The sequence below is a fragment of the Plectrocnemia conspersa genome, unplaced genomic scaffold, assembly GCF_051122295.1.
Source record: "Plectrocnemia conspersa isolate PC_06_02 unplaced genomic scaffold, ASM5112229v1 ptg000005l, whole genome shotgun sequence".
Classification (NCBI taxonomy): domain Eukaryota; kingdom Metazoa; phylum Arthropoda; class Insecta; order Trichoptera; family Polycentropodidae; genus Plectrocnemia; species Plectrocnemia conspersa.
The window spans coordinates 32,940,612-32,955,267 of record NW_028277169.1 but is presented as its reverse complement, the minus strand read 5'-3'; the positions used below and the strand labels follow the sequence as shown (position 1 = coordinate 32,955,267).

Below are 14,656 nucleotides of genomic sequence, written 5' to 3'. Positions count from 1 at the left end.
ATGAGGCACTTTTATTACATACTGAAGTGAGATGGCTATCCAGAGAAAAAGCACTATTAAGACTTTATGAACTTCGAAATGAATTATTAGTCTTCTAGAAAGCACAAAATAATTTGCAACATCATTTTATAAATTTTTAAGAAATCCTTCTTGGTTGATACATCTTGCATATCTGGCGAAAATTTTTACAAAGTGAAATGATGTTAACTTATAATTACAATGAAAAAGTATTACAATTTTTAATATGAGAGATAAAATTGAATCTTATAATAAAAAAATACAATTTCAGATTTTATCGGTTGAAACTAATAATTTTGATTGTTTTCTTATCTTGGATATGAATGTATAAATGAATTGAATTTTAAAGTAGATAAAAAAGTTTCACAAGTATTTTTAGAACACCTATATTACTTGAAAATAACTCTTTCGGAATATTTTCAAACTAGTAAGGACGATTCCTGGGTTCGGAATCCATTTTCCGTGACAGTAAAACCAGTGGGCTTAAGGGATTATGAGAATTTAGTTAATGACTCTGATTTGAAACTAAAATATCAGCCAATAAATGATTTCTGGGCGAGTCTGACTGAAGAGTTTCCCAAGGTGTCAAAACAAGCTCTGGTTTGTTTAATTCCGTTTTCCACGACGTATTTTTGCGAAGTGGGATTTTCTAAGTATATTGCAACAAAAACAAAATACAGAAATAGACTCCACGCCACGGCAGATATGAATATACAACTAACCAAAATTGTGCCTGATATAAAAAAAATTGTTATTTAAGAACATGTCATTAGGAGTTTTATTTATTTGTATTTTTATGTTTATTAAATAAATTTAATAATATTTCTTTAATACCATGTTTTATTTTATTATGAATTACAAAGCCTAAAAAATAAGCTAAGTGTTCCGCTAAAATTTTTGGATTTGCCAAGTGTTCCGTCGCTGAAAAAGTTTGGGAAACCCTGCTCTAGCACATAAAATACTAATTTTACCGCCTATATTTCGTGAATTTTATATTCCTAATTCCTAAAATATTCATTACTTGATATTCTCCAAGTATTTTTGTGCTCTTATGACGTGCTCTCTTTTTTAAAGCGCTCATATGTCTCTCTGCGCATTTGACGCACGCTATTTTGTTACAGCGCTACTTTGGTAAACGCTCTTATGACGCAGCGCTTATAATGCAGTGCTTATATGACCGCGCTCATTTGACAAACGCTCTTTTGACCGGCTGCCATTTTAAAGATTATAAAGTACAGGTTAAATTACGGTATTTCATGGAATCACAGGGATGTGAATTGGGTTAAATATTTATTGTATGAGCAAGTGATACTGTATATGTAGTGAAAAAGTGTAATATGAATTAATTTGCTGATGATTATTATAGTTTTAATAAAAAAATAGTAATAGAAAATGAAGTAGTAATAAATAATGAATTAGAAATGATATTTAAATGCAAAATAATTAAACTATTACAAAAGAAAATGTAATGATAACTAAAGCGAATTAAATAAAATTATTACAAATTTTCCTTGAATGAACATATATATGTATAACATAAAACAAGGATATAAAGTGAATTATTTTAATATGCAAAAATAAAAATGTATAACATTATTTTTCGGCCACATTAAAAATATATTGAAATATAATTTTTTTATCTAAGCAAATCAGTAAACGTTAAACGTGGTACATATAAATATCATAGTAATATTATTAGAAATATTTTTAAATAATAGTATGTACTATTATATAAAAAAGCAGAATATGTATTATTACTAGAATATTAAAAAAATATTCCTAAAAAAATAAATATACACTTGTGCAACTAGAAATATTAGCTTAAAATAAAAATCCTGAAAAATTGTATTTTAAAATGGGCCTTAATACATTAGCATCATAAACTAATAAAAAAAATCTAACATATTGCATTAAAAATAGTGCTTCTTTTTATTAATATAATAAATTAACAGTGTAACCTCGTTTTAGAACTTAATTCGTTATTTATAACTGATTGTTTAATAATTGCTTGTAAAATTGATTTATCTTCTCCGAAATTTTGCTTAAAATTCTATAAAAAGCAATAAAAATTCAGTCTTTATAAGTAATTTTAAGTAATTTAACAAAAATGTTAAACTCAAAAAACTATATCTTAATTTGTCTTACAATCGATAAAAGTGTTATTTTTTTGAAAGGGGACTAAAAATAAATAAAGTTTAATTTTTTCTTTGTGGGACGAAACCCATGCTGTTAGTCCTATAAAATATCCTAAAAATCATTGAAGATGTAGCTTTGAATACCTATTTCTAATAATTAGCAGGAGCCAATAGCACTTCGTCTGATATATAATTTTTTATGCACAATTTATCACCCTTTTTACAAAAAAATGACTGTTGTCATTTTGTGCGTTATTTTTTTTGCAACCCTCTAAAATAAAATCGAGGACCAAATGAGGTTCAGAATAACACATATACTTCACAAAGTCGTATTAAAATCTGAGCATCCAGTTTTTTTGATGGTCATACTAAAGACCAAGTTCAAGAAATAGAAAGTGATTGAGCTTAGGAAGAAATAATTCTTTGAAACAGTAATATATTGTGAACGGTACAAAGTTTTACCATCAAAGTTCATCATTTCCGGCGTAGACTGGGTAATGAAATTTTAGAACACTTAAGGGTCATTAATAATTTCGTTGTAGCAACTTTTGTAATACTTGCGATGACGAGATATTATCAAACACTTAACGCACGAGATATTATCAAAGTCTTAATGTCCGAATCTTTTTAATAACTTATAAAAGGCGTACTGTTTTTAGCTATGGAATGATCTGAGCAGAAAACCATATAGAATTAAAGTACGTGATGCACATATTTTTTGTTGTAGTAAAGCAATGAATTAATTTTATTTGTATTTATTTCAGCAAATCAGCTGAGCTGTATAAAAAAATATGTTCGTTAATCAAGGCAATTTTTAATCAGAATTTTTATTCATAGCTTGAATTTTTCATAAAGAGTTCATTACTAGATGTTTTATTGTAATGTGTTTATGTATTTTAAACTAGCTACATCACGTGGATAAATACTGTGTTTAAGTTTTTCTCTCTAAATATTCTACGTTTTTTGGGCATAATTATTAAAACTGATGTTTTTATAAATTTAATATTTTTTTAATATGATTAACACATGATCAATTTTTATTTTTACAGTGAAACCCTCTTCAGTAAGGGTGGGCGACGGCAACGGAAACGCAGTACAAAACGGAACTACCCTCGGCCCCTTCACGGAAGGAGCTGATCTTCGTTTGGAGTGCGTGGTCAACGGCGGAAGACCCACCCCTAGAGTGGTTTGGACGATCAGGAACAAAGAGATAGCCGGTGAGTCACTTACATAACCATTTTTTACCCAACCAATTCTCTTTGCACAAAAACAAAGAGCGGAAAAGGGCGAATCGGGGAAAGCGGGAACGGGTCGAAAATCGTATCAGAACCGTGGGAAAGCTTGCAGGTTTTTCAATTTTCCTTTGCGCGGAAATATTTCGCGTGTGACTTTTCACTCGGGATGTCGTCCCGGATGAAATATGGTCACCCCAGTATTCCCCGATGTGTTGTAGAATGTGGGTAAATTCGATGCTTTTGCATTCGCCTCGAGCTAAATCTGACGCGTATTTCAAAGTTGTGACGTGTGCTATATTAGAATTCTAATTTACAGCAAAAATGTTATAAAACGGTGACGTAACTGTTAAAAAATCAACATACACTAAACCGAAATATAACATTTTAAATATTAAAAAAAAAAAAAACATATTTAGTAATTATGTATATACTTATTTATATATGTAAAATATAAATTGTTTCAAATTCAATTTCTTAAAAATCAATGGAAAATTTAATTTAATAATCAAATATTGATTTTAGTTTTATGTGTTACTTCTTAACTTATAAAACGGTTTATTTTTTATCTCAGTTCAAATAATTGTTCTCTTTTGCACATAATTCATATTTTTATATGACTCTTAAAAAAATATTATACAATTTCAAGACTTCTGAATTTATTTGAATTTAATTTTTTTTTATTACAAATCTGACTATATTAAATCGACAAATTTCTCCAATGCGTCATTTTGTCCATTATAAAACTAAATACTACACTGATATATATTAAAAAAAATAGTCCACACCTTAAATAGATAAGCACCATTATAAATATTTTTCCAGCTTCTCATAACTATCGCCGAAAACAACATTGTTTTTGGCAAGTTTCTTGAGAGGCTTGATAACTAGTGCAAGAGGGGCGCTCTTAAGCGCTGACATCTTACACACAACAGACAAGAATAAGGGAAGCGATCGCGACTCTTTAGGATACTCTAAAGATCGCAACTAAAAGTGTTTCCAGATTGTCGACACCACCCCTTAGTTATAAAAAAATATGTATGTGTATATATAATATATACATATTTCTGAAAATTCTTGATCATTGCATTTCTGCCGAAATATTAACTATTAGTTCTAATCGCGATGATTTTCAGCACTTAAGTTAAGTTACTTTAGTTTAAACGCAAAACTTTAAAGTAACTAAATATATACTTTATTTTATATCAAGAGCAATATTCTTAGTTTTGTTAATAATTAATAGCTAATTATTTACATAATAATATTTTTATTATTAAAAATAGTTTTTAAAGTTAAATATATTTTAATGTAGTTAATTAAGTTAGTAAATTAGTTTCTTTACTATGTATAAAAATAAAAAAAACACAAGTTCTAGTGATTGTTATTACATATATGGTGATTGTGTTGTTAAAGCAATATCTAATAAAAAAATATATAAATTAGTTCAAAATAATTTGGGAACAGTAAAAATATTATTAGAGACAATAATAAAAATTAGTTAATTTAATCTCTGACTATTCAAAAAATGTTTTTTTAAGATAATATCTATTTGCAATATTTTTTTTTAATGTGTGGTGACTATACTTAATTTGAACAATTATACATTTATTTTCATATTTTAAAATGTTTTCTTTGCTACTATAGATTTTTAGCTACATCTTTAGAACTTTTACCCACGCAATAAATAAGTTTTACACTTAATAATACCAAAGGTGCTAACTTGGATTTTTACGGCATACTGTAATATACTATTATCTTTACGGCATAGTGTAATATACTATATTACAATAAATTAAGCTACTGCAATTTAAACACTTTCTATGTATATAAACTACATTTTCCTAATAAATTGAAGTGTTTCAATTATTCATATCGATACACATCTAATTTATTTTCGCTATTTTAACTATACAGTTTTATATTATATAGTGATATATTGCGTTGGTATGCGCATTACTTAATGTAAAATAAAAACACACCCCATAGACATAAATCAAAACGACAAAAATTCAGGTCGTCCACGTTCGAATATTTAACGTTTATATTTTAATTACTGAACCATAAATACGTTACACAAACACGTAATTCCAGCATATAAATATCCCAAATATAGACTTCGCTGGTAGGGGTTTTAGTTAATCACGCGAAGGTTTTTATTGATGTTAACCAAATTGATACGATACCCCCGGGTATCATAATATATATTTTGCCTAAACCAAATTTATTATCTCCCTTATACGTTTTTCAACTTTAACGCTGGGAAAAAACCACTCACGTGCTTTTTTATATTTTTGGCTTCTTTTCCGACGCATGAATTTATGTATTAGGATAAATGTTTAATGTGGTGTAAATAAAGTTTGGATCATATAGAAAAAAAACGCTAAACAGAATTTGTACTATTTTTTAAAATTCAACCCGCGGCTTGTTTGCCTACGTTTTTTTAGTCGGCCTGTGTTCTTTTTGCTTCGCGAATAAAAAAATGTTTTTTCACGTCAAAAGGGTTGATTTTGGCTTTCAATTCTGCTTCACGGTAGGTGCATTTCGCCTCTTTTGTAATCGACAATTGGCGATCCGGGTACAATGACATTTTTAGAATTCGTCATACAATAGTATATGCCGACATAACATGGTTCGATAGATGCTTGAAAGAAAATTTATAATTGGAAACTCGTACTCGTTTATTTTTTGTAGCTAGTCAAAAAATGTTAGTTTTATATAAATAGATAGATTAAATGACAAATGTATATATAGTACATAAAAAACTAGGCGTGCTATTAAAAACTAAGTAATTCATAATGTAAATTCATCTTCGTGTTGTATATTTGTAATAGCAAAATTTAAAACAGTGTAATTCAAAAACAATTACAGATAGGTATAATAGACGTACGTCACTAATGCTTGTAGCAAAAATAATAATCAATGTAAAATCCCAGTGATATATTATTTTAATCTAGATGTAACAAAGTAACTTAAAAAAATTAAAACCATACATAAACTCTAAACAAAAATATACTATAATATTTTATAAGCAACTATGATTTTTTTACTTATTAATTGAAGTAAATTCTCTGTATTCTCTGTGAAAGTCACTGCAGAAAAACAAAATTTAATCTTAAAAAGACATAGTCAATAATTAAAATAAAGTTTAAATAAAACAAATATTGAATAATTAGACGTGTCTTATTTAATAAAACGACATTATTCATTTTTTATACAAAAAATAGTTAGACGTCTTTTATAAAACCAAAAGTTAATTTTAATTAAGGTAAATATAGTATACAAAATATAATAAGTAAGTCAATTATAAAAATTTTATTATGCAAAATTTAAATAATATTTTTTACCAATAAGTAGAATATGATAAATAAAACTTATTAGTAACCAAGTTATTTTATCTTTTAGGTATATTACATTTAATTTTTATTTTTAAAGCAAAATTTACTTAGAAATTCAAAATTTTTATCAGAGATTCTGATTTAAAACTTATTAAATTTTTAGTTTTTTCTGTTATCTTTTAAGCTTTTTAAGATTAAATTAAATTAAATAACTTTTTTCTATTAAAAATATATCTGTAGATATTCCACAGGTATTTATAAAAGGAAATTTGTATTTCGCTGCTCTATTATTGTGTTTATTGTGAACTGTTTTATTTCACGGAATATTATATTTGCTAGGGAACACTATTTATTTAATAATGGGCTTAAACAAATCTACAAAAAAATACTAAAGAGCTATTACTATATGAATTTATTCTTAAAATGAATAAAAATACACGTGAGTGATAGTCGTGTTGTAAAAAATCTTTCAAAATTTTACTACTTTTTCAGAAATGGACTGTTCAATATTTTTAACCTTTTCTAGTAATATGCTTACTAATACTAAAAGCCGTATTTAATAGTTAGGTACAGTGATTTAAAAATTTTTTATACTATTAAAATACTTTTAATAAGAATTGGCAAAAACAAATCACTTTTTTAATAAAAAACATTTTTTATTAAGCCAATAAATATTACTTTAATTTAAGATATAATAGATTTATAACATACATATAAATCAATGGTGTGCGGTCCATACATGCGGTAAATGCGGCGCTTGCTTTATGATTGATTGTAAAATGATTCTAAAAATAAATATTTTGATAATTTATTCATTTTTTTAGTTTACGTAATTATGAAACGTAATCAGTTAGAAAATCAGCTACCGAAAACCATACCGAGGGAACGGTGAAAGCCGACTGCAGCGCGGTCTTGCGCAGTCGATACGCATGCGCCGTGAATTGGTTATCGGGAATTGAATTGGTCGCGCATGCGCACTTCAGTCGCACTCGTGTTTACAGTCGCCCGTCATCAACCGTTCATGTTTAAGTTGACGTTTTGAATCTGTCTATTTCTTCGGCCTTTCGACCTTCATGTCTCGCAGTGGGAGCTGTCGGTTTTCCATACCAATAGCCGGGCAGTGTTTAAATTTAATGAATACGAAAATAATTTTCTAGAATGAAACTTTTTTTCATTTTATGTGGTTGAAAACTGTACTTATTTATATATATTTGTCACTAGAATTCTACTTAAAATCTATAAATTGTATTATTAATGTGATTATTGAAAAATAATTTATAGATATTTTAACGGAAGTATTTAATATTTTTTATCATACCAGTGACAATATCATTTTATACAATGAAAAGAATAAATACATTCACTATAAATAGTCAAAGTAAGAATAAATTGTCAGCTCTTGTATCAATATCCATTAAAAAAAACTTTTAGACAAATTAATGAAAGACAATATATGCGGTTATTTATGACTTTTGCAAGAAGAAGCATCGAATAAAATGGATTTTTAAAAAAATAAATACATTATATGTTTATCAAATAAGGAAAATAAATTTAAGAATTTAGTTTTTATGTTTTCCCTCCCCCTGACCGCATTCCCTATTTTAAAAATCACCGCACGCCACTGATATACATATATATATATATATTTTTAAGATCATTATTTTTAAGATTTTTTTATAAAATTAATAATACAAAGTATCATGTTCCAGGTATGGTTTTGAGTTTATGCAGGTTTTGTTTACAATTGTGTTTACAGGCGTTAAAATATTACACAATAAAGTTTTATTGTTATGTGCTACCAAGTATTTGAGGTTTTTATAAAATATATAATTAAAAATATATATATATAAAATTTGCTAGAAATTCAATTTTTTATGATAGTTTATATTTTTAAATCGATTCAAAAAAATTACAATACTATTTTTTAAGACAATATTAAAAAAAGGCAAAAATTATATTTAATAATTTTATTCTGATTGCAATTGAATAAATTTTGACGTTCAATAGCAAACCATTTTTCATAAATATTTTATCATAAGCTTTATGGTATTCTAGTTCAGTTATATACATTCATAACATACAACAAAATCATACAAAGTTTCCAGTACAAAGTATTGTAGTATCATAATACATTGCACAACAATCTCCATCTAGAGCAACTTATATAACAAATGCAACTTTAAAAATAGCACTGTAAATAAATCTCTAACGTTCAATAAATAACGTAAAGCATTTGATCTATCATATTTATGTGTATCACGTACTGTTTCATAGTGTGCGATTGTTAAGCATTTCTGCCTTTCTCATTTATGTAGTTGTCTTTCAGCGTTTCGTATTTGGAATACGAAACAGTTTAACAATGAGACGCTGAAGAGAAGAGCCGCTTTGTCGGTAATAATAACGCAGTTTCGTTACAATTTAGCCATCATTGTCTGTATTTTAATAACACATTGTTCGAGACTACTCGAATGTGATCTACCCGATCTTTCACTCTCTCCCTCTCTCTCTCTCTATCCTCATTGGAAGTAATCTGATTACGGTTTTGGTTAGCCATAAAATTATTATTTGTCTTGTAGTTTACGGGCTGAGCTGTTCCTGAATAATAAGATATCATTATAACTCCCCGCTGGATTAACTGTGTTTATTAATGTGACTATATCACGTAGACGGGTGATATTATGATATTATAAACTATAATATATAAGTATATAATTTAGGTGGAACGCTTAATAAGTTAGTAGAATATAGATGCGAAGTTAAATAATAATTCCATTTAAGGTTAACCTTCAGTAAACAAACTTTGTGAGTTTCTATAAGAAACTTAATGCTTAAAATACATCGATTAAAGTTTATTTTTAACTTTCGTTCTTCTCAAATAAAATAAAAATATATTTATTTAACTGAAATATTAACTTAAATATCATTTAATCAATAATGTATGTGCTATTTTAAATAATGTTTTTTCACTAGTTGTAAGGAAGATGAAGGATTTTTGCAATAAACTAATCGAATAAGTTTTGTCTGCAGCTAAAATCTGGTTTTGCAAAGCTTTAATCACCTAATGGGCAAAAGTTGTCATTGGCTTTATAGTATGTACCATAAAGTCAATCTAATCCCAGTTAAGATACAATTTTTCTGGGTATCTGGCACTATAACTAACTCTGGCTTCTTACCGTCGATTGCTTGGTAAATTGTGTTCTTAGTAAAATCAATAATATGATTGTAGTATATGATACACATACACAACATCGAATAACGTTGGCTTAGTAAAGCAAAGTTAAATCGGGAATCGCAAAAAATAATAGAAAAATTGATTATCTAAAACTAAACAGTAGTGACATTGTTGTTTTACATATGTACACCTACGTTTTAAAAGTGGAACTTTCATTAAAATTTACTCAAATTTTTATTCATAATTTGAATACATTCAATGTAATAAACTTTTTTTCAGCCTATATTAAAGTGGTAAAGAAAATATACCTTTAATATATGTGCGGGTAAAAGTTCATATGAATTTAGATTATGTAAAACACGATGTAATAAAAATTACATGAAAAAGTTTTTTAATTCTCATAACATCAAAAATTATTTTTTTTCGTTACATAAACAGCGGTATATGTTAATTTTAAATTTATTTTATATGTATATATTGACATCTAGTGGTATTTATGTTTATTGCATTTAAATAACTTCGTTATCATCTAAAAAATTAATAGGTGTATTCTGTGAATATTTACATTTTTATTTTAGATCCATGAAATATTCATTTTTAATTTACAATTTATTTTATTTTTTTACTAATAGATGCAAACGTGTGTTGCACATTTTTAAATTAAAATTATTTATAAATAGACGGCCACAATTATTACAAAAATTATTAGCTCAAATCTATGTGAACATATTTTTCACGATGATGAAATGTGACTGCTTTTAATGATATTGTGCATTCGATACAAAAATAATACGTTGTTCACAAGGCAATATTGCGCGGTCCTGTTTCTAAAATGGTTTCTCGCAGCTGTTTACTTATTTTTTATTTGCCGATTTGATTTTCAAATCGTCTAAATCAGGAGCATTTGCAGAGATAAATAGCTTTTATATTTCGTACAGGGAGGTAAAGAACTTCTTCTTATTATAATAATATTATTATATATTAAACATACGTACATATATATAATATACCGTCACGTTATTGTGTGTCGATGCGTCGGTTACGGCCTTCGTCCACATCCCACCCATAAATTTGGCACCTTTGGGCATATTTCTGCATTTATGTCGGGGTTTGGACCGAGTTAAGGCCCCGACATTGTTACCCCACCCCCACCCTGCTGCCGGAGGCCCCAAATCTTCTTATCTTTACACAGAACAGACTCCCGTGTGAAATATGGGTTCGAAACCGAGCCTCGACGCCCGCCCACCGTGTCTTCGGAGACATAAATCTAGCAGTCTTCACCCGGAATAATTTATGTCTAGATTTTGTTTTAAATGCCCCTGCCGTGTATATAGCATATATGTATGTGTATATATATAATGGTATAGTATAGGATAATTTCCTCGATGATGACCGACCGAAAGGTGTAACTTAAATGAATCAAGTTTATATTAAACTGCCGAAGTTGTGGCCAAGTCGTATTTAGGAAGCCCGGGGACTTTATGTATTATGTATTAGAGGGGCGCTCGATAAGTAAGGGGAATATTGATATATTCTGCGGATGAGAATAGCATTAAAGATATAAAGGGGAGTTCAAAGAAGGTACCTAATTATTTGATTCTGATCTGGGATCACCATGTATAGCAAAAATCACTATGAACCATCATTAGCTTTAAACAAATTATGACCTTTTAATGTTTGCTATTTAATAAAAGTATTACTGTTTTTTTTTATTTATTTAAAACATTATTATTGAGTACTTAAATTGGAAAACTTCTTAATATAGATGTGTTTAAGTTTCGATATAAAAATAATATATATATATTTCAAAATATATCAAACTGTATAAAATTTAACGGTTGATTTCAATCAACGAAAACTCTGAAATCATATTCTAAAATTAGCTCTGTAGTGTAACTAAGTTACAAGTGATAAAAAGTTCCATTAAAAGTCAAAGGAACTTTTATGCCTTATATACGATTGGAAAAATGGGATATGAATTTCATGTCAAATATTCCTTAATGCCAGTCCACTAAAACGCTGTTTTGTCTATACGCGCAAAGAACGAATAGTGTCTATATTAGTTTGTTTTCGAATATTTATTATAAAATACTTGAAAGCGGAAACTTTTATTTTGCGCTGTAAATTGTATTATTAAAAAATCACAGGATTTAAAATATAATTTATTTAAAAAAGATTAGCTTAAAAATGACTTAAGTAAGGAATTTGCTTGTTAAATTATTTAATATTATGCAAAATACAATCTTTGTTTAAATAAAAATACATATTGCATCACTTTTAGCTATCAAAAATATTTTATTAGCATACTTATTATATTAAAAGAATTATAGATATAAATGAAATTCATCACTACAAGCTAAAACCATATGTAACGAAGATTTTAGGGCAAATTTAAAAATTCCATATTAATATTTAAACCCCAAAGTTTGGTTTATTTGTTATGAAATTATCCTGGTCAAGCTGCCACATGAAGTCTCTAAATGGCGCGTTGTCGAGCGTCTGTTCCCCCAGATAAATATTCTCTGAAATTGTCTTTTATTAGCGTATTTAACTACAGTTGTTTTATTTAAAATATACTTGATATGTTATTTTTCAATTATTAAAGTTTTGTACTTAACGTCTGATTCACTGACATCAAAAATTCTCAGTGCTGTCAGATTTATTACATCTAGGGCTTTTTATTCCAAAACCGTATTTAATTTTTCGATATTCAAATATTTGAATAATAAATAGAAAGCTCGTTTATAATTTTTGTGCATCTTCACCTTAAACATCAATATTTTTAATCAGATTATAGACGATACTAAAATGTTTAGGGTGCCTAAAAGTTTGGGAGCTTTTCTATTAAAACAGTGATTTGTTAGTATGATAAAACCAATCCGAATACTCCCCTTCAAATCAGTTGCACCCAACAACTGCACTACATCGTTTCGTATTCAAAGGGATCGATACAAAGTTGTTTTAGGGTTTTTCAATCATTGATAGTTGGCAAGCGTCCCGGCCATATATTCGGCGCTGAATCGATGTCCATATAGCATACACACATATATCGGCCGGGACATATCGGTTTAATATCCAACTGCGGTCCCCAACTCCATCCATGGGGGATCCGCTAATATTTGCCCCATCTGCCGGCCCATAAACTTGCCCCGGCCCAATGGAGAGTCAACGCGAAATTTTCTTCCTACTATTGCCGCCGAGTCGGTAATGCCCACCATTTTGCAATATGAAAAGCTATTATGGGGAAAATGGCGTTAATGTTTATTTGATTTTATCTCCACGAGACTAGGGGCGTTGGAAAGAATATAAATTTTATATAATTTAAATAAATTTCCACGTTCGTATTGGGCTTAGTAAAAATGGGGATGGGTAAACTTTTCAAGATAGCGGTCTATTCTATGTTTAAAAAAATATATCATATTTTAATTTTGTGAACATTTAATGCTTATTTTACTTGCTAAAAATGTTTATTTTTTAACAAAGATAAAAGAGCTGAATAACATCTTTATTGACGGATGTTGACAATAAACTTATTATATCAGACTTATCCCTAATAGTAGAGAATATATTAAAACAAAGTTAAATTTTTAACAGTCTCACAATGAAAATCTCCTCGTATTAAAAAAATAATATTCAGAAAACGACTTAGCTGATTGTCTCAATAATACAGTACAACATTTTTGGATTTTTTTCTGCTACACAAATAATGTTCTGTTTGTTTATCAACAAAAAATTTTTTTATTCAAAATTTCTCAAAATCATCTGAAAAAACTTTTTAATGATATTTTTTACGATAAAGATATGTAATAAATCGTTTTGTTGTAATTTCTAGTGATTTAGTGGTGATAAATCTGACGATTAAAGTAAAAAGGCGTTTCTTTGTATGTCAATAATGATGAGCTAAAGGTCTAGGCTCGCACTGGTCGAATTTTGCTTAGTTTAAGTGATGAAAAAAAGTACGGAAGTCTTAATGTTTGATATAGAATAAGCTTTCAACACAGTATGGCATGACGGTTTGATTCATAAATTATACAAAAACAAAACTCCTGCTTATCTGCTACGTTTACTACGCTTTTACCTAAAAAGTATAAAATATGTTGTTTCATTAAATAATGAACATTCGATCCCGCGTAAAATTCCAGCTAGAGTTATGCAGGGAAGTTTACTCCGTCCGTTAATCTTTATTACGTATTATTTTTTTATATAAAATTATTTATAATAAAACATAAAAAATGGACTTGAGACTAAATATTAACAATAAATGATCCTGTTAGAAACATGACACGAAAAAATTCTTTATTTGCTTGTATAATATATTGGTTTTAATTTGATCAATTATAAGTCATTGATTGTGTTGTAGCGCATAGACGGTGTTTGAATGCCCGCTTTCTTGTAATCATATATTTTTTTAAATGTATAAATATTTAAATAACCTATATTTCAATGTTACTCTAATAACATAAAATATATTGTAGAACACAAATTAATCATTGAGTCATTTTTTATAGTGACACTAAACAGTCACACTATAAATTATTTTCGTCAGAATGTTTTTTCTGCGAACCATCAAATATTTTAATGATTTTATAAAATAATTTTGCAAAAAAATTAATTTCAAAACCAAAATTTAACTAGTGCTATTTAAAATTTAGAAAAATTAAATCTAAAGCAATAAACTGAGCTTTTAATTATTTGAATTTATACAATATACCATAATTTTGTGTAATACTCTTTAGTACTAAAACTTTTGAATTATTAGTACTA

The 14,656-nt window shown here is 27.9% G+C and overlaps 1 protein-coding gene across 17 annotated transcripts in view; it reads left to right on the top strand.

The window, feature by feature from the left end:
• Positions 1-14,656, top strand: part of LOC148235462 (hemicentin-1-like) — a 556,592-nt gene that overhangs the window by 445,483 nt on the left and 96,453 nt on the right. For all 17 annotated transcript variants that reach the window (XM_088185616.1, XM_088185607.1, XM_088185613.1 and 14 more), the window contains one exon: positions 3,203-3,370. In XM_088185616.1, coding sequence (XP_088041742.1) covers positions 3,203-3,370 — 168 coding nt within the window. The remainder of the gene's footprint in view (positions 1-3,202; positions 3,371-14,656) is intronic.